Source organism: Lissotriton helveticus, chromosome 7, assembly GCF_964261635.1.
Source record: "Lissotriton helveticus chromosome 7, aLisHel1.1, whole genome shotgun sequence".
Classification (NCBI taxonomy): Eukaryota; Metazoa; Chordata; class Amphibia; order Caudata; family Salamandridae; genus Lissotriton; species Lissotriton helveticus.
In genome coordinates, this window is record NC_136068.1 from 1,610,735,299 (window position 1) to 1,610,759,346 (window position 24,048).

At 45.4% G+C, this 24,048-nt stretch overlaps 1 protein-coding gene across 2 annotated transcripts in view; it reads right to left on the reverse strand.

Moving 5' to 3' along the window:
- The window catches only part of LOC144770593 (tetraspanin-4-like), a 212,166-nt gene that overhangs the window by 3,206 nt on the left and 184,912 nt on the right, over nt 1-24,048 (reverse strand). For both annotated transcript variants that reach the window (XR_013598946.1, XM_078655250.1), the window contains exons 7-8: nt 19,535-19,663; nt 7,626-7,709 (exon numbers count right to left, since the gene is read on the reverse strand). Coding sequence is in view for 1 of the 2 variants with exons in the window: in XM_078655250.1 (XP_078511376.1) it covers nt 7,626-7,709; nt 19,535-19,663 (213 nt within the window). In the remaining variant the exon portion in view is untranslated. The remainder of the gene's footprint in view (nt 1-7,625; nt 7,710-19,534; nt 19,664-24,048) is intronic.

Genomic DNA, 24,048 nt, shown 5'->3' on the forward strand with positions numbered 1-24,048 from the left:
TGGAGAACAGGACTGGCTTCCTGTGAATCCCCTCCAGTATCCATTCAAGGATTCACCAGCACAAAAATGATCGGAACGAGAAAAGACGGGAACTTTCTGGCTAAGGTGGCTCACCAGAGACATAAAGAACTCAGGGGCATATTACCAACGATTAGCGATATTTATCGCTAACGAGGCTTAGCAATGATTTTTTTAACGCTAAGCATCGCCGGAAATTATTGCAGAGATAACTTGCTATTAGCAAGGTTTATCTCAGAAGTGATAAAAATCTTCGCGCTAACTGCCAAATGAGAGATTATAGCTGGAAAACCAACGATAATCTCTCGAAGTTACTCGTTAGCTTGATGATAGGGGCTCACAAACTTAGCCATGATATCCACCTTCCATAGGATATCATGGCTAAGTCAGGAAAATACCAGGTGTAAAAAAAGCAGTGCTAACCGTGGTTAGCGCTGCTTTTTTTATCACTAACAGGGTTAGCGAAATCCTTGATAATAGGAGAAATGTCGCTTAACAACATTTCTCCTATTATTTTTCTCTGGAACGCCCCCTTTGCATCTCATTAGAGATGCAAGGGGAAGCGTAGAGAAAAAGGGTGCTAACATGCGAATTTGCGTGTTAGCACCCTGTTGCTGATAGGGAGATCATTTTATCTCCGCTTTCTTGGCTTTTAAAGCCAAAAAAGCTGAGATAAATCCCTTGTCAATTCTCCAACTTAGCAAGCCACTCTGTAATATCCTGACTTTGCCATCTCTTCCTCCTGTTGTTTCCCTTCTCTGTCTCTTCCCCTTAAATCCCTGTGTTCTTTCCCTTGCCTTATGCCCTACTAAAATATGTTTCTTAAAGGAATTTTAGATTGCCAGCGCGTTACAATGATTTTGTCATGACTTAATTATTTGTGGGAAGGGAGATGTTGTAATATCCTGATGTTGCCGTCTCTTCCTCCTTTTGTTTCTCTTCCCCTTTAATCCATGCGTTCTCTCCCTTGCCTCATGGCCTTCTAGAATGTATTTCCTTTTGTATCAAGGAGCATTCCGTCCTTGAGCCTTGAGCTGCGAAGTTCTCCCTGCTGCTTACTTTGTATCCTATTTTTAAATTAACAAAGACTACGACTGGATACACCTGCAGCTGTCTTCTTTTGCTTCGCTACCCCTACGCTACACACCCCCTATCCAAAGACTGTCCCCTGGGTCCATGTAAGGCACATGCAGCTTAAGAGCCAGATGCACTCACTCTGCATGGCGACTTGGGACAGGAACATCCCCTGCATGGTGTACATTTGTGTTCCCCGTCGGGAGTGCCAGGCTGTGAGTATCTGGCTTTAGTAGCAGTTCTGGCTTTGTCCTCGCCTCACATTCACCTAGTGTGTGCGCAAAGGCCTACGCCTGTCCATTGACATGAATGAGGTTCTGTGACCTGGAGGGGCGCACCAAGGGCCTCATTTATGAAAAGTGACGCATCGCTGCGTGAAAGCAGCGATGCGTCACTTTTCATTGCACCCTCCTTGCGTCACCAATGATGCGTCATATTTACAGTATGACGCATCATGTCGCAAGGAGTTACAGATACATCAGTATTTCTGACGTATCTGTAAGCGCAAAAGTCACGCATTGCTGGAATGTGTCACAAAAGTGACGCAACTCCAGCAATGCGTCCTTTCACATGGGGAAAGCCCCATGTGAAAGGGCTTGCGTCAGTCTTACGCCTGCTGTGAGGCAGGCGCAAGATTTTGACGCAACAGCGTCCTAAAAGTGACGCAGTGAAATCTCATAGAATTCACTGCATCACTATTACGAGGCTTTTTGCGGGGGAACGCCCCCTCTGCATACATTATAACTGACGCAGCTATAATGTGGCGCAGGGGTTTACAAAGTGACGCATCTGCTTAGATGCGTCACTTTGTAAATGTGGTGCAACAAGGCACATTTTTTACTCCTCTGGTGCGTCACTAAAAGTGACGCACCAGCGGCGTAAAAGTGACGCAAGGGCTCATAAATGAGGCCCCAAGTATGCCAATGTTTGACTGACAGTGGACTACCGTCCCTGTCATGCCATGTAGATCAGTGGTGGCATCATACCATATTTTGAAGATAAGTAGTTGTTTATGTTTCACTGGAGTGGAGCTCTGTGTGTAAAGTGCACGAACCTAGGTCCTGATGCTATCATCCCAAGTGCATGTTACGCATGTGCGTGTATGTGGCCGGTGGAGCCACTGGAATGAATGAGCCAGAGTAGCAGAGGCTTGTGAGTTCCATTTTGGAAGCCCCAAGCCTGTTCCTGTGAAGAAGTTGAAAGTTTGGTTGTTTTCCCAGACAATGGAAATGTATACCGGATATTACTGAAGACGGGGGGAGGAGACTTACACACTGAAGTGGGAAGAGGAGATAGGACTCCTTTAGGAATTCAATTAGGCCTTCTGCTAATAGGGGCTGCTGATTAGTCTTCCTGTAGCACTGTTATTCGTTAGATGGTGCGGGTGCACCCAGGCTGTGCCAGGAGAACTGCCGGAAGAGGACATATGAAAAGAGAACCAACCGAAACCAGTTCTGAAAGTGCAGACAGAGAATCTACATGCCTTGTTTGCAGACGGAGCTGGTGCCTGACTGGCAGTCAGCTTCCCTAAGATGAGGGAACATCACCTGAAGTCTGGCCTTGCTTGGCTTGAAGCTCAATCTGCTGCTGTGCTGAGAGAAGGAATGAGCTTGCCAACCCTGCAAAGGTGTGACTTACCTGAAGTGCTAGAGCAGCTTGACCCCAGGTGCCGTATGTGTCCACCGGCCAACGGAAGACTGGGGAGAGTGATCTGCATACCCGAGGCTTGTGGGCAACGATCTGCCCATGAAAGCATTCCAGGAAGAAAGTGCAAGCAGAGGCTGTTACTGCTGCCATCAAGAAGTTTGTGCCTGAGGCAGTGAGTGTTGCCCAAGGCAAAGTGAACTGCTGAAAAGATTGTGCCAGCAGCAGAGTCTGTTGCCATCCAGATGTTGTGCCTGGGCAGACCATGCACCACCAACTGAGTCTATGCTTAAGATGTGTCGTGCCATTGCAAGCAAGACACCCACTCTTTGGCTACCCTCCTGCCGCTGTGACCTTTGACCTTGGCAGTCCATCTCCTGCACCTCAAAGATAACCGAGAAGGATGTCCAGCCAGCCAGGGTCACTGCCTACCTGCGTAGAGGGCTGATGGAGGTTCCTGTAGTCATCCTGCTGCCACCCTACGCGGGCAGCATGTCTCCACCCAGACGTGGGAGTGAAGTAAGACACGTGCTGCAGGTCCTTGCCGGATGCCAGAAAAGTGGCTCTGATGCAAGCGCTATGGTGAGAATACAATAGCATAGACTTGATTGAGGACTGAGCACTAGAACTGGATTCTGGGGTAATATGCACCTAAGACTTGAGACACTTAAGCCCCAGGGGCGACCTACCAAATAAATGGGGTGACACCTGAGAGTGGGGCGAGCCTGGGTGAATATAATGAACAGTAGGGCAAAAATAGTTACTGTTTTATGTGCTGTGAAGTATTACATTATAAGTGGGTAGATTAAAGGACTTTCAGCAAATTAAAGCACTGAGTTATACATTCAGTTACTGCGCTGCTGGGTGATTGTTGGGCTGAGTTTCGCACCTCCACACTACCTCCTGAAAAGCCCTGACTGGCTGTAATCGTTACCACTGACAGTCAAGTGATGAAGGGGTTCTGCTTGGCACAATTTACAAAGCAATATTACTCTATTGTATCGCTGCATTTATACAGCGCTTCCTACTCCTATGTGATGCGCAGAAGAGTTTGCCTACATGGGTAGCATGCTTCACCGTGTAGGTTGCGTGGATGGATGCAAGTAGTCTTTGTTTTGATCCTATGTAGCAAAATGTTTCCATGCAGTGCAAGATGGCCACCGAGGTGCGGTTATCATGTTAAGGGACGCAGTGGGGGACTATACTGTCCAGCAAAGTGTGACAGGTCTCTTCAGTCATTCCATACCTGCTCATTGGTGAAGTTTGGTTTTTAGCTGTACAGTGCTGGCGAAGGACACCCCTAATATCATATATGTCTTACATGAATCTAAGAGGTGTAAGTCACAATCTTCTACTAACTAGTGCATATTATGGTGTAAGTATTTTTGTGGGCCATTACTTATATATATGCAAAATCATAACTCTATAATGCCACGGTGAACCACAGGTCACCCCTTTTTATCTTACCTGCATATTGAAAGCTAGGATGGACCCAGAGACATCAGTTGTAAATGATTTCAACCTTCACAGATGAGGCCCAGCAGCTCCTGCTTGGAGGGCCTCCCAAATTGGGTCTGACAGTGACTGGGTCAACCAACTACTTTCTAACTGAACAATGTGATTAACTAAACAAACCTTTTGCCGCTATAAATTCTAGAACAATTATCACCCAACCCTCCACTCACCTAACGGCTAGTCACACATAACCCCTGATGTATACACTACTTAAAGTTGCACTGAATTGGGTGAGACAGGAAATTAGTGTGTAAAAGCCAACTTTAATATGAAAAGCTTGCTCTTACAAAAATGCAGACCTAGCCTATCACCTTACAGCCTAAACACACAGCTCACTGATACAGAACTTAAACTACCCTTTCCCACTTTAAATTTCCTGTCCGCTTCAGCCCACTGGACACCTGCCCTGTTCAAGCATATTCATCTTCCTACCTAAAATGTGCTGTCCATCTAACCATTCGTAATCTGTCTTCCCATTTCCCTCCTTTAACTCCAGATATCTCTTCAACTGCTGAGTGGCTGATCAACTCAGCATCCGGCCTCCTTCAGAGGTGAGACAATTTTAAAATATGCTACACATATATTAATTCAACCCAGCATAATCTTCTGATCTAGTAGGCTGGGCTGCACATAAGAGAGCTACTTATAGGAAACTACCAGTAGCTTGCGAGCTACTCAATGAAGAAGCTTGCTCTAGATTTATCAAGCCATGCTGGACCGCGCAGGGAGGCCTGGCGTGGCTTGGTAAATCTCACTTAGGTTTTGCGTCGCCCTTGCGTCTCCTTGCGCGGACCAAGGGCGACACAAAACCTTGATAAATATGGGCCATGGTTCTCTAAATTAAGTCCTGGTGCTGCCTACAGGCAACAATAGGCACAAATCAACCACTGGGCCAGGCACTCAATCAATAAGCACCAGACAGAGTGAACTGAAGTTTGTGGGGGAGATTTAAACGATCCAGACTGATACAAAGAAGGGGCACACAGCTCGTCTGGGACTGTAAGCACAGGGGTGCTTCACGGCAAAGACGGGGACCCGCTCGTTGCAAAGAAATGTAGCCTTATTGCGCAAACGCAAGGCACTGGCTAGTGCAAACTGAGACACAGTCCTGAAGCGGGACTCAAGAAATAAGTAAGAAGAGAGCTTGCCGGAAGTGTACAGAGATGATATGGAGGCAACCAGGGGGAAAGGAAAGAGAGGGCAGCAGAAACTGGTTTCGTCAGTCTCACAGGGGAGAGGGGGGGGGGGAGACCGATCGCTGATGGTCCATGTCTGAAGGAGCGACCTTGCAACAGTAGCTCTGGGATACATTGAAATGTTGAAAGCTAGGAGGAGTGGGAAGTTTAACAAACATCATGCAGGAGTGACCACACTGGAGAAGACGATGGGCGACATGAACAGCAAACTGGTGGTGGTTGTTAGCTGATGAGCAATAACCCCAAACTCTTCAGCATGAGAAAACAAATAGCTGAGAAAGGAAAACTGATCACTTGCCAGTAGGAAGGAAATGCAGAAAAACACAGCAAGACAGAACCAAGTTAGAATTCTAGGTCTTACGGTAGAGGGCCAGGATTCTCCACACTTCTTAACAAGCTGGTAAACAAAGAGGAACTCAATGTGGTGAAAGATCCAAGCGTCAGAATAAAATACAGCAGGGGCTCAAACAAAGAAGGAGGCAGCAGTGCCTTTAAAGTGACTGGGTAGAAAGGAAGAGTTTCCTGACAGAAGGAAGAGCTAAAAGAAATATCAAATACCAAGGGCATTGGGCCCATTGTTTCCAGGCCGTGCACCACCAGAGACAATCCGCAAACAGAGGATCCTCAACACAGAAATCTATAACCCAAGGAGAGCGGGTGCGTCTGCTCCAACCAGTGAAGCTCTGAGTGACGTATAAGGAGAAAGAAAACATGTTCAGAGATGCTGGGGATTAAGACGGTTGGCTCAGGAGTGTCAAATCACTGATGGATGGAGCAGAGGCGGCGGAAGCGAGGGAGGTATTGGCAGAGTCGCTCAGCTTAGATGCCACAAGTTACTTCTAGCCTTGTACTCTTAGCTATGTGATGGATGTATATTCCAGCAAGGGTCCTACCAAAAAATATGAGAGTACAGTTGGTTATGCTTACCATGTTTATTTTGATATCCAACTGTTACCAAATATAGTCAATATAGACTTTGAAAAGGACATGCAATGTCCCTATTTCGTTTGGTAACTAATCAACCTGGGTAAGTGTGAGCTCTTAAAGGCGGGTTCTGCGCTTGCTATGTATTTATGCTTGGATAGAACCAAACAATACAAATATTACAGTGTACTGCCTTTGGGGTCTTCTCATAACCAAGGAAGGTGTAAGCAGCAACTGTTTTTTGCTGTTCTTTTTTTACATACCCATAATTGAAAGCCCGGTTCTATGAAGTTATGAGACTAGCTCAACATTGTCTTTTGACTTCTATACTTTGCTGCCAGTAGAGATTCAAGTCACCAAAGGGAATGATTTTGATTTCTTAACATTGCTGTGCAGCAGTACTGGAGGCCCCCAACACCACACTAGTGGAAAACAACAGCCACAGAGGATACTGCCCAGGGACATGAAGTAAAATCATTCATATCAAACACACAAAGGGTGACGGGAGGATGCTTGCAGTTTGTCTAAACCATAGCAATCGCTCGGGTAGCATTCCAACTGATAGTTTTTTTGCCCGCAATGCCATGTCAGGTCCTCTCTGAATCGAAACACAAGCAACCCAAGGCCAGTGCAATTTTGTTTGATGTACCTCTGTGAGAACCAAGGGTATGCCCAGGTCCTGTGCTCACTGTGCCACTGAAACCAACCTACACCTGACTGACGAGTCCCAATGAGGGTAAAACGGCCTTACGTTGCTTGTTTACCAGTTCAGAGAGGACTTGAGCTGGACTATTCCTATTGGAGCAGGGTCAAAACTAATTTGCATATGGCTGGGTCCAAACTGAGGTGGCCTAGTGGGCAAGCGAATAATGGGTTGGAATGCTATCCTGAGTGATTGGCAATGTTTAGACAGTGACCTCTTGCAAAATCCCCCATCACCTTTTGTGTTTGATGTAAAAAGAATCTTCACAGTCAGAATCACCAACAGACACACCTGCCACACTAAAGACACATCACACACGCCTGTCAGTGCAAGGGGAAATCACACAAACACTTCCACACAAACGTCGCACATGGACCACTAGATGAGCAGCTCACCTGTCAAAAGAAGATAGAATCAAACACCCACACACCCCTGTTATCACTGGGCAGAGTCATACAGGGAAGATTTAGGTTCTGGAGAACATGGTCCTCCTAGCCACTATAGCCTCCTCAGCCCGTCTGCCCCCCAAACCGTGGTCGAGGGGGTCTAACCTGTATGATGATGATGCAGACAGCAAAGATCCAAACGAAGGAGATGTTCTCGTTGACGTACTCCTGCACAGTGGCGTAACATCCCTGGGGAGGAAAGCAGAAGTGTTACTACTAGGACCCCCTACCCCTATCAGCCCTGCAAGGAGGCAACCCCCCAAAGACCCTCATCTCCAACCAGCCAGCCCCCCTTATCCCTATGAGGAGGCAACCACCACCACCCCTCATTTCTAAAGAACCCCCCCCTCCGATCTAATCACCCCAGCCCCTCCTACTCCTGTGAGGAGGCCATATCCAACCACCTCATCCACTGCTGTGTATGTGAGGGAGCATTCCCCACAGCCATACCTCAGCCTGTGAAGTAACAACCCCAGCAGTGTGCAAGCCAGTGTCCTACACGTCAGTCTGCACACTGTAGGGCAGTCAGTGGGGCACATGACAGTGCAATGTACAGCACTCAGTCATGAATGACAGTCAGAGCAGTTTGCAAGTCAGAGCATCTTGTGCTATTTGCAGCATACAGCAGTTACAGCAGTGTGCAAGAGTCACAACTCTGTGTGTCACATGCAACACTCAGTGACATAGGTGATAGTCAGGGCAGTGTGAGATGTTTGTAGTACACAACAGTTACAGCAGTGTGCAAGTGTCACAACTCTGTGTGTCACATGCAACTTTCAGTGACATAGGTGATAGTCAGGGCAGTGTGAGATGTTTGTAGTGCACAACAGTTACAGCAGTGTGCAAGAGTCACAACTGTGTGTGCCACCTGCAACAATCAGTAAAGTGGGTGATAATGAGGGCAGTGTGTGATGTTTCCAGTACACAGCAGTTACAGCAGTGTGCAAGAGTCACAAACGTGTGCACTACATGCAACAGTCAGTGAAGTGGGTGACAGTCAGGGCAGTGTATGCTGTTTGCAGTACACAGCAGTATGTAATAGTCACAACTATGTGGGTCACATGAAACAGTCAGTGAAGTGGGTGACAGGGCAGCATTTGATGTTTGCAGTACACATAGTTACAGCAGTGTGCAAGGCTCCCAACTCTGTGTGTCACGTGCAACAGTCAGTGACGTAGTTGACAGGGAAGTGTGTGACGTTTGTTGTACACAGCAGTTACAGCAGAGTGCAAGGGTCACAACTCTGTCACATGCAACAGTCAGTGACGTAGGTGACAGGGAAGTGTGTGATGTTTGTTGTACAAAGCAGTTACAGCAGAGTGCAAGGGTCACAACTCTGTCACATGCAACAGTCAGTGATGTAGGTGACAGGGAAGTGTGTGATGTTTGTTGTACACAGCAGTTACCGCAGAGTGCAAGAGTCACAACTCTATCACATGCAACAGTCAATGACGTTAATGTTAATGTTAATGTTATATGTGCTTGTATAGCGCGCAGCTGCCCCAGCAAAGGGGCGTCCCGGCGCTTACTGTATGAAAGGGTATAGAGGATAGGAAGTAGAAGGGGAGGGAGATGTTAACAGAAGAGGTGTGTTTTTATTGCTTTCCTAAAGGTCAATAGATTTTGTATCCCTCGGATCTGGTCTGGGAGGCCGTTCCAGAATTTGGCGGCCTGGTATTTGAAGGAACGACCACCCATCCTGGATATTTTGATACGAGGAACCGTTGCGAGAGATGTAGGTTGACAAGAGTGGGCAAAGCATGGGGGGGGGGGCCGTTTTTAGGATTTTAAAAGCTAGGCATAGCGTTTTGAAGTATATCCTTTTCTCCATTGGGAGCCAGTGGAGCTTGATAAGGACGCTAGCCACAGACGTGTGGCGAGGGAGACCTACCAGAGCCCTGGCGGCAGCGTTCTGGACTCGCTGGAGTCTAGCTTTTTCTGCAACGTTCGTTCCTAGCAAAAGGGAGCTGGCGTAGTCCAGCCTGGAGAGGATGGCTGCTTGGACTATCGTCTGACGGGTTTGGTTGTCAAAGAATCCCAAGATGGGCCTAAGGTTCCGTAAAATGCCGAAGCAAGTTGCTGCCACTTTTTTAGTATGGTGAGTAAATTTGAGGGCAGAGTCTACCCATACTCCTAGGTTTTTGACACAGTCTTTGGGCTCAGGTGGTTGTCCCAGGTTTTCTGGCCACCAGTTGTTCCCCCAAGTGTTTGTCTTTTTTCCCACCAACAACACCTCTGTTTTACCGGCGTTGAGCTGGAGGTAGTTTGCTGTCATCCATTCTGTGATGTCAATGAGGGTTTGTTGGAATTTTTGGGCGCTGTGACCACTTTCATCGTTTAATGCCACCACCAGCTGCGTATCATCAGCGTAGGATACAAGAGACATTCCGTGTCTCCTGTCTACCTCTGCCAGGGGCTGGACATACACATTGAACAGGGTGAGGCTAAAAGCTGACCCCTGGGGTACGCCCTGTTCTATGGGACATTCCGTGGAGAGGTAGGGGGGGTGGAGACTCGAAATGATCGGCCAGAAAGAAAGTCTCTAAACCAATCAAGAGCGAGTCCTGATATCCCAACCTCTTTTAGCCTGAACAGCAAAACTTCGTGTGACACCGTGTCGAAGGCAGCACTGAGATCAAGTAGAATCAGTGCTGCCGTTCCACCAGAGTCTAAAATGGTGCGGAGGTGTTCTGTCACACTTAGTAGGGCTGTCTCCGTGCTATGTCCCGCCCGGAAGCCATGTTGTGACCAATCTAAGATGTTATTAGATGACAAGTATTTGGTCAGGATGGTATTTACATGGGCTTCTGCTACCTTGGCTGGCCATGGTAGGAGGGATATAGGTCTAACGTTTTCGGCAATGTTAGGGTCCAGCGTAGGTTTTTTGATGACTGGTGATATCCAGGCTTGTTTCCACTTGGAAGGGATTATAGCTGTAGAGAAAGATTTGTTAATGATGTCTCGCAGGGGGCCTAGGACAGTCATGTCAGCTTCTCTGAAGGTTTCAGGTTTGAGAGGGTCTGCCGGTGAGCCAGACTTGATTTTATTACAGATTTTAGTAAAATCTTCTAAGCTTAGGGCCGGGATGTTAGCGAGGTTGGGTCTGCTGGGGTCATTGGATGGGATGAGGTCAGAGGTGGAGGGAAAGGTGATATAAATTTTCCGAATTTTTTCTAAGAAAAAAGAGGCCATGGTATCGCATAATGCAGATGAGGTGTTAGGATTAGCCACTGTTTTTTTAGCACTGAGTTCTTTAAGAATTTTAAAGATAGTTTTAGAGGCATTATGACTGTTCTTAATCTCAGTGGTGTAGTAGGCTGCCCTGGCCCTGCATATGTTACGGTGGTAAGTTTTTTGCGATTGTGTGTACAGAGTTTTAAGGGCGGGGTCATCGTTTTTCCTCCAGCATCTTTCGTCTTTCTTGCACTCTTTTTTTAGTGCGGAGAGTTCCTTGTTGTACCAGGGACTGGAATCGTGGGCGCGAGCTTTGATCCATTTAGTTGGGATAAGGGTGTCTAGGGCTTGGTTAATCCAATCGCAAAATTTGTCGTATTCATGATCGGGATCTCCGCTAGGTGGGGGGGATGGGTAGTGAGGAGTGCATGGAAGTCCTCTATATGGAGCTTTCTCCAGGGTCTTTTTCGAACCTGCTGAGTGGGCTTAGTAAACAGGATGTTCTTGCAGGGTATTAACATAGTTACTAGACAGTGGTCAGTCCAGGTCATAGGGCGGGGCGTTTCGACCTGCGCATTAATTATGTTCGTAAAAATGGGGTCCAGGAGATGGCCGCCACTATGGGTAGGGCCTTGTATAAGTTGGTCTAGTTGAAGGGCCTCCAGATCAGCTAGTAGAGTATTGATCTTTGAGTCTCCCTTACAGTCGAAGTGGATGTTCAAATCTCCAATAATAGTGAAGTTGGCAGTTTCAGTGATCTGTGAGCATAGGTACTCGAGGAGTGAGTTAGTGAATTTAACATCCGTTCCTGGTGGCCTATATATCAGGAGTCCTACCATGCTAAGCTGGGGATTGATTTTGATGTTATAGCGTGCACACTCGCTATCTTTAATATCTGCTTTAGTTAGCTGGCACGTAAGATGCGATCTGGTCATTATGGCAATTCCACCACCTCTGGAGTTTCTATTGACCGTGTGGGTGGTGTATCCTGTAGGGGTGGCCAGATTAAGGACAGTGTCCATGTCATCTTTAAGCCACGTCTCGGTGAGAAAAAGAATGTCGAGGGCATGGTTAGTGACTAGATCGTGGATTTCGGCATGATGTTTCGACATAGATTGAACATTCAACTGACCAATTTTAATCACTGAGGGCTTGGCAACGGTATGGGATGTTTGTCGATCTGGATTTGTAAGAGAGAACCCACATAAGCAAGCTTGGGGCGCATTTGTGTTGGCCAGGTTGAAGTTGGAGCATCCTTGCTTGGGATGATGTAGTTTAAGTAGCTCTAGTTTAGAATACATTATCTTACCGTTTTGGTAAGTGTCAGGGTGTCTGGCGTCTGGCGCTTCCTCAGCGCTGACGGGCGCAGACGGGCTTACCTCTGGCGCACCTCCGACGCGCCAACGACGCGCCCGCTGCGCTTCCGAGGTAAGCACATGATTTATAGTGGCAGGTGGTAGATGTAGGGGGTGTGGCCTCACGAAGGGGGCGAGGCCTCGAAGAACGCCGGGAATGGCGGCAGCGCTGAACTCCGCTGCACAGCCTGAGCAGGTGAGGCAATGCCCAGAGTCAAAGTGCCAGGAGGGGGATGGGGGGGAATAGTCCACAAAGTTAAGTGACTCTCAAAGTTTAAAAGATATTTAAAAGTTACACAAACACAGCTCCCGGCTTTCCGCCTCAGGAGACCTTACATACATCACTGGTGACAGGGAAGTGTGTGACGTTTGTTGTACACAGCAGTTACAGCAGAGTGCAAGGGTCACAACTCTGTCACATGCAACAGTCAGTGACGTAGGTGACAGGGAAGTGTGTGATGTTTGTTGTACACAGCAGTTACAGCAGAGTGCAAGGGTCACAACTGTGTCACATGCAACAGTCAGTGACGTAGGTGACAGGGAAGTGTGTGATGTTAGTTGTACACAGCAGTTACAGCAGCGTGCAAGAGTCACAACTGTGTCACATGCAACAGTCAGTGACGTAGGTGACAGGGAAGTGTGTGATGTTTGTTGTAAAACAATACAAGGAGAAGAGATGCACTCCGTGTGTACCGAGTTGTAGTCGTTATTTTGATTGATTGTGCTAGCAGTGGCGTGCTCAACCTGCATAGCGCTTCGTCTCTGTAGCGCTGGATACATGAATATCGTTGCAATAGGAATCATCAGTGAGGTTCCATCAGGCGGCGCTGCCTATTATTCACCTTGGATTTAAATCCAATGGACCAATTTACTTGTATAAGTGTTCTCCATTTTTTCTCTTTATTTAAACAAACATTTTTTCCATTTACTCCCATGTTTCTTATCGATTCATTATATTTAAACGAAGGTATTTCACAAAAGCTCAGGAGTCGGAAGTGGGTTCCACAAGCCATGACGTTTATTAAAAACTGCCCGATGCATTTCGGGAACATATTTCCCTTCTTCGGGGGCATCTATAATATATAGAAATAAAGTAATTAAGATAACTTTATCCTCTTTCATACAGCAATTCATTAAATGCAGAATAAACAGGTATTTCAATTATTCACCAACAACTTGCTAAATGCATGATATACACCAGCCTTTAAACATATTCTTGCCGTAATGGCTAACTCATGTCATTCATGTTCCCTGGTTTTTTCACAATGTTTATCAAAAATTCACCCAATTTATACGCTACGCAGTCATTATTGTTACTCAAACATCTACGAAGTACACGCTGTTTTGCTCTTACCCGAGCTTGTGTTCACCCCGTTTTAAAAAACGAATCCACCCATCTTGTCTTACAGCGCAGTGAAGCGCTCCTGATGTCGATTAAACCAATGCTGCAACAGCAACCTCATTTGAATAGTCACCCGTATTCGACGTCAGCCGGAAATTCAGTGCACGTGATTACCTCGCAACTACGCAGTAAACATTAACAAGGGTCTATCTAAACTTAAAAACCTGATTTACATATTACATTATGAATTTAGCTAGCGTTGCTCGTGAAAATGTGGCTTCTATACCCATTCTTTCATAAAACGTTTATATACTGGTTTATACCAATACATGTGTTTTTATATGACAATTGCTAAATGATTTAAACAGTGTATTTATAGTCAAATGTTCGACATAGATGAAATAAATGGAAACCCCACTCCTCGATTTTTCAACTTCTGTAATGTGCCTGTAGTCATGTTCATTCGTTGTAAATTTATTCATCCTTAATCCGTGGGTGCAATCTCCGTGTAGAGACGATTAAGCATAAAACAATACAAGGAGAAGAGATGCACTCCGTGTGAACCGAGTTGTAGTCGTTATTTTGATTGATTGTGCTAGCAGTGGCGTGCTCAACCTGCATAGCGCTTCGTCTCTGTAGCGCTGGATACATGAATATCGTTGCAATAGGAATCATCAGTGAGGTTCCATCAGGCGGCGCTGCCTATTATTCACCTTGGATTTAAATCCAATGGACCAATTTACTTGTATAAGTGTTCTCCATTTTTTCTCTTTATTTAAACAAACATTTTTTCCATTTACTCCCATGTTTCTTATCGATTCATTATATTTAAACGAAGGTATTTCACAAAAGCTCAGGAGTCGGAAGTGGGTTCCACAAGCCGTGACGTTTATTAAAAACTGCCCGATGCATTTCGGGAACATATTTCCCTTCTTCGGGGGCATCTATAATATATAGAAATAAAGTAATTAAGATAACTTTATCCTCTTTCATACAGCAATTCATTAAATGCAGAATAAACAGGTATTTCAATTATTCACCAACAACTTGCTAAATGCATGATATACACCAGCCTTTAAACATATTCTTGCCGTAATGGCTAACTCATGTCATTCATGTTCCCTGGTTTTTTCACAATGTTTATCAAAAATTCACCCAATTCGTATAGTATAAATTGGGTGAATAATAGGCAGCGCCGCCTGATGGAACCTCACTGATGATTCCTATTGCAACGATATTCATGTATCCAGCGCTACAGAGACGAAGCGCTATGCAGGTTGAGCACGCCACTGCTAGCACAATCAATCAAAATAACGACTACAACTCGGTACACACGGAGTGCATCTCTTCTCCTTGTATTGTTTTATGCTTAATCGTCTCTACACGGAGATTGCACCCACGGATTAAGGATGAATAAACTTACAACGAATGAACATGACTACAGGCACATTACAGAAGTTGAAAAATCGAGGAGTGGGGTTTCCATTTATTTCATCTATGTCGAACATTTGACTATAAATACACTGTTTAAATCATTTAGCAATTGTCATATAAAAACACATGTATTGGTATAAACCAGTATATAAACGTTTTATGAAAGAATGGGTATAGAAGCCACATTTTCACGAGCAACGCTAGCTAAATTCATAATGTAATATGTAAATCAGGTTTTTAAGTTTAGGTAGACCCTTGTTAATGTTTACTGCGTAGTTGCGAGGTAATCACGTGCACTGAATTTCCGTCTGACGTCGAATACGGGTGACTATTCAAATGAGGTTGCTGTTGCAGCATTGGTTTAATCGACATCAGGAGCGCTTCACTGCGCTGTAAGACAAGACGGGTGGATTCGTTTTTTAAAACGGGGTGAACACAAGCTCGGGTAAGAGCAAAACAGCGTGTACTTCGTAGATGTTTGAGTAACAATAATGACTGCGTAGCGTATAAATTGGGTGAATTTTTGATAAACATTGTGAAAAAACCAGGGAACATGAATGACATGAGTTAGCCATTACGGCAAGAATATGTTTAAAGGCTGGTGTATATCATGCATTTAGCAAGTTGTTGGTGAATAATTGAAATACCTGTTTATTCTGCATTTAATGAATTGCTGTATGAAAGAGGATAAAGTTATCTTAATTACTTTATTTCTATATATTATAGATGCCCCCGAAGAATGGAAATATGTTCCCGAAATGCATCGGGCAGTTTTTAATAAACGTCACGGCTTGTGGAACCCACTTCCGACTCCTGAGCTTTTGTGAAATACCTTCGTTTAAATATAATGAATCGATAAGAAATATGGGAGTAAATGGAAAAAATGTTTGTTTAAATAAAGAGAAAAAATGGAGAACACTTATACAAGTAAATTGGTCCATTGGATTTAAATCCAAGGTGAATAATAGGCAGCGCCGCCTGATGGAACCTCACTGATGATTCCTATTGCAACGATATTGATGTTTGTTGTACACAGCAGTTACAGCAGAGTGCAAGAGTTACAACTGTGTCACATGCAACAGTCAGTGACGTAGGTGACAGGGAAGTGTGTGATGTTTGTTGTACACAGCAGTTACAGCAGAGTTCAAGAGTCACAACTGTGTCACATGCAACAGTCAGTGACGTAGGTGACAGGGAAGTGTGGGATGTTTGTTGTACACAGCAGTTACAGCAGAGTGCAAGGGTCACAACTCTGTCACATGCAACAGTCAGTGACGTAGGTGACAGGGAAGTGTGTGATGTTTGTTGTACACAGCAGTTACAGCAGAGTGCAAGAGTCACAACTGTGTGTCATATGCAACAGTCAGTCAAGTAGGTGACAGGGCAGCATCTGATGTTTGCAGTACACAGCAGTTACAGCAGTGTGCAAGAATCACACCTGTGTGAGCCATATGTACAGTCAGTAAATTAGGTCAGAGTCAGGGCAGCATTTGATGTTTTAGTATGCATTTCCAGCAGTGGGCAATAGTCAAAACTCTGTGGGTCACACTCACACGCAACAGTTAGTAAAGTGGGTGACAGGGCAGTGTGCGATGTAAGCAGTATGCAGCAGTTACAGCAGTGTGCAAGAGTCACAACTGTGTGTGCCACATGCAACACTCAGATGTGCAAAGGTCAGTGCACAGTATGGCACAGGATGTAAATTTAACGGCAGTGCAGTGTTTGTCAGTGAGAGTATGTGACAGTGTAGTGACAATCACTGCAGTGTGTGACAGCCCGTGGTAGGGGTGACAGTAATATGTGTCCTTCAGTGCAGGTTGCAAGTGTAAGTACAACGCAAGTCATACAGCTGTGTGTAAATCAGTTCAGTGCATGAGTACGTTGAGTGTGCAAAAACGAGTTCAGTGTGTAACAGCCAGTGCAATATGTGTCAGCTTTATATAAGATAATGGCCAGTGATGTGCACAACAGTCAGTACAGTGATGGGCGATGGTAAGTGCAGTGCATGACTGTCAGCTTTGTGTACATCTTTCAGTACTGTGTGCAGCAGTCAGTGCTGTGAAGAATGATGGTAAATGCAGTGCATGAATGTCCTCTTTATTTGTCTATCTCAGTACTAGATGCAGCAGTCGGTGCAGTAAAGAGGGATGGTAAGTGCAGTGAGTGACTGTTAGATTTGCGCATATCTTTCAGTAGGCAACAGTGAGTGCTGTGTAGAGTGACGGTAAGTGCAGTGCATGAATGTCCTCTTTATTTGTCTATCTCAGTACTAGATGCAGCAGTCAGTGCAGTAAAGAGGGATGGTAAGTGCAGTGAGTGACTGTTAGCTTTGCGCATATCTTTCAGTAGGCAAAAGTCAGTGCAGTGTAGAATGATGGTAAGTGCAGTGCATGAATGTCCTCTTTATTTGTTTATTTCAGTACTAGATGCAGCAGTCGGTGCAGTAAAGAGGGATGGTAAGTGCAGTGAGTGACTGTTAGATCTGCGCATATCTTTCAGTAGGCAGCAGTGAGTGCTGTGTAGAGTGACGGTAAGTGCAGTGCATGAATGTCCTCTTTATTTGTCCATTTCAGTACTAGATGCAGCAGTCGGTGCAGTAAAGAGGGATGGTAAGTGCAGTGAGTGACTGTTAGCTTTGCGCATATCTTTCAGTAGGCAACAGTCAGTGCAGTGTAGAGTGACGGTAAGTGCAGTGCATGAATGTCCTCTTTATTTGTTTATTTCAGTACTAGATGCAGCAGTCAGTGCAGTAAAGAGGGATGGTAAGTGCAGTGAGTGACTGTTAGCTTTGCGCATATCTTTCAGTAGGCAACAGTCAGTGCAGTGTAGAGTGACGGTAAGTGCAGTGCATGAATGTCCTCTTTATTTGTTTATTTCAGTACTAGATGCAGCAGTCAGTGCAGTAAAGAGGGATGGTAAGTGCAGTGAGTGACTGTTAGCTTTGCGCATATCTTTCAGTAGGCAACAGTCAGTGCAGTGTTGAGTGACGGTAAGTGCAGTGCATGAATGTCCTCTTTATTTGTTTATTTCAGTACTAGGTGCAGCAGTCAGTGCAGTCAAGAGGGATGGTAAGTGCAGTGAGTGACTGTTAGCTTTGCGCATATCTTTCAGTAGGCAAACGTCAGTGCAGTGTAGAGTGACGGTAAGTGCAGTGCATGAATGTCCTCTTCATTTGTTTATTTCAGTACTAGGTGCAGCAGTCAGTGCAGTAAAGAGGGATGGTAAGTGCAGTGAGTGACTGTTAGCTTTGCGCATATCTTTCAGTAGGCAACAGTCAGTGCAGTGTTGAGTGACGGTAAGTGCAGTGCATGATGTCCTCTTTATTTGTTTATTTCAGTACTAGGTGCAGCAGTCAGTGCAGTAAAGAGGGATGGTAAGTGCAGTGAGTGACTGTTAGCTTTGCGCATATCTTTCAGTAGGCAACAGTCAGTGCAGTGTTGAGTGACGGTAAGTGCAGTGCATGAATGTCCTCTTTATTTGTTTATTTCAGTACTAGGTGCAGCAGTCAGTGCAGTCAAGAGGGATGGTAAGTGCAGTGAGTGACTGTTAGCTTTGCGCATATCTTTCAGTAGGCAAACGTCAGTGCAGTGTAGAGTGACGGTAAGTGCAGTGCATGAATGTCCTCTTCATTTGTTTATTTCAGTACTAGGTGCAGCAGTCAGTGCAGTAAAGAGGGATGGTAAGTGCAGTGAGTGACTGTTAGCTTTGCGCATATCTTTCAGTAGGCAACAGTCAGTGCAGTGTAGAATGACGGTAAGTGAAGTGCATGAATGTCCTCTTTATTTGTTTATTTCAGTCCTAGGTGCAGCAGTCAGTGCAGTAAAGAGGGATGGTAAGTGCAGTGAGTGACTGTTAGCTTTGTGCATATCTTTCAGTAGGCAACAGTCAGCGCAGTGTAGAGTGACGGTAAGTGCAGTGCATGAATGTCCTCTTTATTTGTTTATTTCAGTACTAGATGCAGCAGTCAGTGCAGTAAAGAGGGATGGTAAGTGCAGTGAGTGACTGTTAGCTTTGCGCATATCTTTCAGTAGGCAACAGTCAGTGCAGTGTAGAGTGACGGTAAGTGCAGTTCATGAATGTCCTCTTTATTTGTTTATTTCAGTACTAGGTGCAGCAGTCAGTGCAGTAAAGAGGGATGGTAAGTGCAGTGAGTGACTGTTAGCTTTGTGCATATCTTTCAGTAGGCAACAGTCAGTGCAGTGTAGAGTGACGGTAAGTGCAGTGCATGACCGTCTTCGTTATATATATCTGTGTGCAGCAGTCAGTGCAGTGAAGAGTGACGGTAAGTGCAGTGAGTGACAGTCAGCTTTATATATAGCTTTCAGTGCAGTGAAGAGTGACGGTAAGTGCAGTGAGTGACAGTCAGCTTTATATATAGCTTTCAGTGCAGTGAAAAGTGATGGTAAGTGCAGTGTGTGACTGTCAGCTTTGTACATATCTTTCAGTACTGTGCAGTGCATGACCGTCTTCGTTATGCATATCTGTGTGCAGCAGTCCGTGCAGTAAAGAGTGACGGTAAGTGCAGTGAGTGACTGTCAGCTTTATATATAGCTGTCAGTGCTGTGACCCCTAGTCACTACTATGGGTGATGGTTATAGTGACCTCAAATCCAGTGCTGCTTGGGGCAGTCGATGCAGTGGGTTACAGTGAGCAGTGCAGTTCGTAACAGTGTACTCAGTGACTGCCAGGGTACAACCCGTCATACTCACCCTCTTCCACCAGGCTTCAGTGTCTGTCGTGCACGTTTCGGTGAGTTCCATGCAGCACGACTTGGGCACGGTAGTTTTACCAGTGTCATCTCCCCAATCTGCGTAACCCCTGACCCCGCAGCAGTGGAACTAGATAAACAAGAGAAGTCAGGACAGTGAGCGACATGAGCCAAAACAGAGAGAAGAAAGCATGAAACCATTTCACACCCACAGATAGCCCACGTGCAGCTCAGTAACATAGCACAGATGCCATGGGCCCTGATGCAAGCAACACAATGTCCCCTTTGACTGCTGCGGGGGTAGTAAAATGCAGCAGGTATCAGGATTCGGTGTGCCCCTCAGGGCTCTGGGCCTCGGTGCACTGCACCTGCTGCACCAGTCGTGACTGTGCCCCTGATTTAGCGGCATCTCTTAAAGGAGAGACTGAAGATAGTTATCACCTGCAGAGTAAAGATATCTCACCTGTCTCTGCAGCACGCGCTACGGATACATACTGGTGAATACACACGATATACAAAGTTCTTCTCTATTCACTCTTGGTCCTCCAGGCACCCCCGTACTCCGCCTGACCTACAAATGGATGTCTGACCACGGTTGTGTAATTGCGGGGCATATTATCAAGACAGGCGATAAAATTATCGTCGTTTTAGCGGCAGAAAACGGCCGCTAAAACGGCGATAATGGGCTTGATAATATGCTCTATGGAATTCCAATTGAAGCCCATGTGAAATATCCTTCACATTTAACATGGGCTTCAATTGGAATTCCATAGAGCATATTATCAAGCCCATTATCGGCGTTTTAGCGGCTGTTTTCGGCAGCTAAAACGGTGATAATTTTATCGCCTGTCTTGATAATATGCCCCTGCATTCTTTCACTGGCCGTTTTCTTGTGTACGAAACCTGTGCTTGTACCGGTTCTGTCTCTAAATGTGGCTGCTGCGTTTCCTTCTGGCGCACAGATGTGGTGGGCTTTCATATGTTCACTGTGCTCGAGATCACTGGCATCTATGCGACGAGCTCTGTACCTGATTTCATCATTTTTCGTCAACAGTGGCAACCGCTTTCTGTGATTGATTAAAACATGCACTATAGCAAGAGGGCTCGCTAACATTTTCCAAGGGGCTAAAAATGATGGTCCGTGGTGTGATCGAAGGCCACACTGATGGCAGCAGGATGATGGTCTGGGGTTAGGACCAGCTGTAAGGTGGGGGGAGGGGAAGCGAAGCATGTACTTCTAGTGGCTGAACAGCACATGGTGAAGCCAGAAAATCTGGGCTCAATTCCAGCTTTCCCACTTGACCAAATTGTGTGATCCTAGGCATTTTTTTAAAATGTTTTTTTACTTTGACTCCTTTCAGGATGTGCGCGGCACAAAACCTTCTTGTGTTTGATTTAATAAACTATAGTGTTGTCCATGTATAATATCAACCAAGGCCACCCAGAGGGTGCGCATGACAACTAAATTGGCTTAGTTCACTACTGACGTTGTGTTGGGGGCAGGGGGCATAAATGTTGCTAATTTCATGTTAGAAAACTATCACTTTAAAACAATGGGGCATATTACCAACAACTAGCGATAATTATCGCTATGTTGGCTTGGCGGCAATATTTTTATTGCCGAGCTGCGGCGATTTTTATCGCTTAGGAACCTTGCTATTATCAAGGTTTATCTCCTAAGCGATAAAAATCGGCCGAAATGCATGAATATCGCTGAAAAGTCAGCGATATTCATGCATTACCGAGCTAATGCTCTTAGCCATGTTATCCACCTACCATTGGATAACATGGCTAAGAACTGCTCAGGGGCAGGTGTTAGCTTTTGGAGATAATAGCGCTTAGCGCGAATATCTCCAAAAGTTGGTAATAGGAGATAGCGATGTTAGCGACTGTTTCCAGTCGCTAACATCTTGGCACGCCCACTTTGCATGTCATTAGTGATAAATTTCACTGACATGCAAAGCGGGCCCAAGATGGTCGCTATCTCCTGCTAGTTGTCGCTAACTGGTGTTAGCAATAGCTAGGTAATAGGGAGATCATTTTATCTCCGCTTTCTTGGCTTTTAAAGCCAAAAAAGCTGAGATAAACCCCCTTGATAATATGCCCCAATATTTCTCAATGCACTGGTGTGATCTGATGTACTAAAGTAAAATGTGTTTGCATGTTAATGAAATACACTTTTTGAATAAACTTTCATATTTACACGTTTGTTGCAGGAAGTCTTTAGAAATGAAGGTGTTCCTAGAGTTGAGTGGTGCAGGGCACCTTAGTTACTTCCTTTCTTTAACTTCAGTTCATCTGTAAATAAATACTTGCCCCTTTATCTAACGTCTTCTTTCTGAATGTTAGTGCTGAGTGAAGCAAGCAGCGGCCGAGGGCTGATAGTGTCCAGGAGGCTGCATGTGAAGGCCAGGAGGGCTCAAGCTTCTTTGAGTATCACTGCACTAATGCAGGTCAGATGGGTTCCATGAGGAGAACAGTACCAGCAGGGACACCATTGTCTGGAAGATAAATCTGGTCACCCACCTTAACCACCAGGAGGCCAAAAGTGCTGGGCCCCTAAGTCAGTGGTTTGGACACTGCAGTCATCCTGATGCCAACGAAGCTTGCACAGCAGTGAACAAAAGAAGACACTGGTCCAGGAATGGACTCCCTGATTGGCTGCCAGTCTTCCTCCTGACTGTGCCCAAGGCTTTTTTTTAAACCTTTATTCATCAGGTTTGGATAAACACACAATAATTGACTTGAATGATAGTATGATATGGTAATGTGACAGGCATATAGGGCCATATTATCAAGCAAGAGCGATACATTATCGCCGCTTTTATCGGCAGGAAACTGCTGCTAAAGCGGCAATAATGGGCTTGATAATATGCCCTTGTGAATTCCCATAGAAGCCCAGGTTAACACCATAACCTGGGCTTCTAAGGGCATATTATCAAACCCATTATCGCCGCTTTAGCGGCAGTTTTTATCCAGACATCCGCAGCTTCTTTGGCATTATACTCGTCCCACTAGGACCTGGGCACCTTCTGCCAGGAGTGGCCTGATTGCCAGGAAGATCAACAAGGCCCAATTTTAGGACCGGTTAATGGAAAGGGACTGCAGAAGAACATCGTTTTCATGCCAGTGCCGCTGCCCGGGGCAGCACAAAAAGGGCCTATGGTTCGAGGAGCTGTTCCATCACATCCACAAATTGAGAAGTGTGAGACTGCAGCATCCCTGGCCCATTTCATGCCTCTAGGTAGCACCTGATCACCTTTCCTCAACCCTGAAGGAACTAGGAGACCGCCAGGATCCGAACCCCTAGCATTGGGTTTGAAACTACTGGCAGAAGAAGGGCGCCCTGATTCTGGATTCTTATGAATCATAGTTCTAGCCCTAACATGTCCGTAGCAATTGCCGTTTATAGTTGAAGTCTAACGTATCTTTATCCAGACCAGTTGGCAGCAGCTACTGGTGTCACCTTGGACTTCCGTGGGTATAAAATCTCTGTAGTGACCAATAGATTTCAAGATAGAGGTACCAGAATGTCTAAGGTGCCTTTCTGGACATATAGTAAGAACTGAACCACTATACGCCTTAACGAGTCCCTGGACAGCAGTGCCTGAACTGAGAGTCAGGTTCCATTGAAGCCGCCGCAGGACTTAAGAAAGCAGCTTCCATACCTCCAGCTTCTTAACGGATTGCACCATGTCTGACATGTCCAGCCCAGCCCTGAACAGAAGGAGACTAAAGAACCAGATATGTGCCAAGCAGATGAGTTCCCACAGAGCCTATACATCATATTTCTGGTACTAACGTGGGCTAAATTGGTATTTCTTCTTTAATGGGGACGCAAAATGTGGATGCTGAACTTTTTCTTCAGGTACCCTATCCAGACAAGGTTGGAAGGATTCCATTTAGCAGGAATGAACGTTTGAAATGCAAAAGCATGACGAACAAATTCTGGTTGAACAAATTTGCTATTGTCCTAGCTCCGCATCTATACAATCTAAGGAATTAACTGCAGCAATCTGACAACCTTGCATCAAGCATCAACCACCAGAAGGCATCTCCATGCCCTTTCCTGCTGATACATCTGTATGGTAAAATCACACAAAAGAAGCCAGGAAACATCAAAGAACCAACAATCTAGAAATAAGATATTCCCCTATATATGATCAGTCCTGAGATGAACTTGGAACGCAATAAATCTGAAATTGCATGCATGGCCGAAAATACATGATCTATGTGGAACGGTGTTAGGAATCTTGTGATGACAAATGCCTGATGAATGATAAAAAATGGAACCACGAAGACCCTCGACCAAATCCATGTCATAGCCACACTTATACTGGCCGCACGTATGTCTAGGCACGGGCTTTAAAGTTTGTAAATAGATAACTGCAGTAGACAAAATGCATTGAGACTGGACATGGAAGCAGCAACTGACCCTAATCTTTTAACAACCAGCGAGCTTCTATTGTCATCGAAACATGAAGCTGCGTATGTGATCATGGAGGCGCCCTAGTG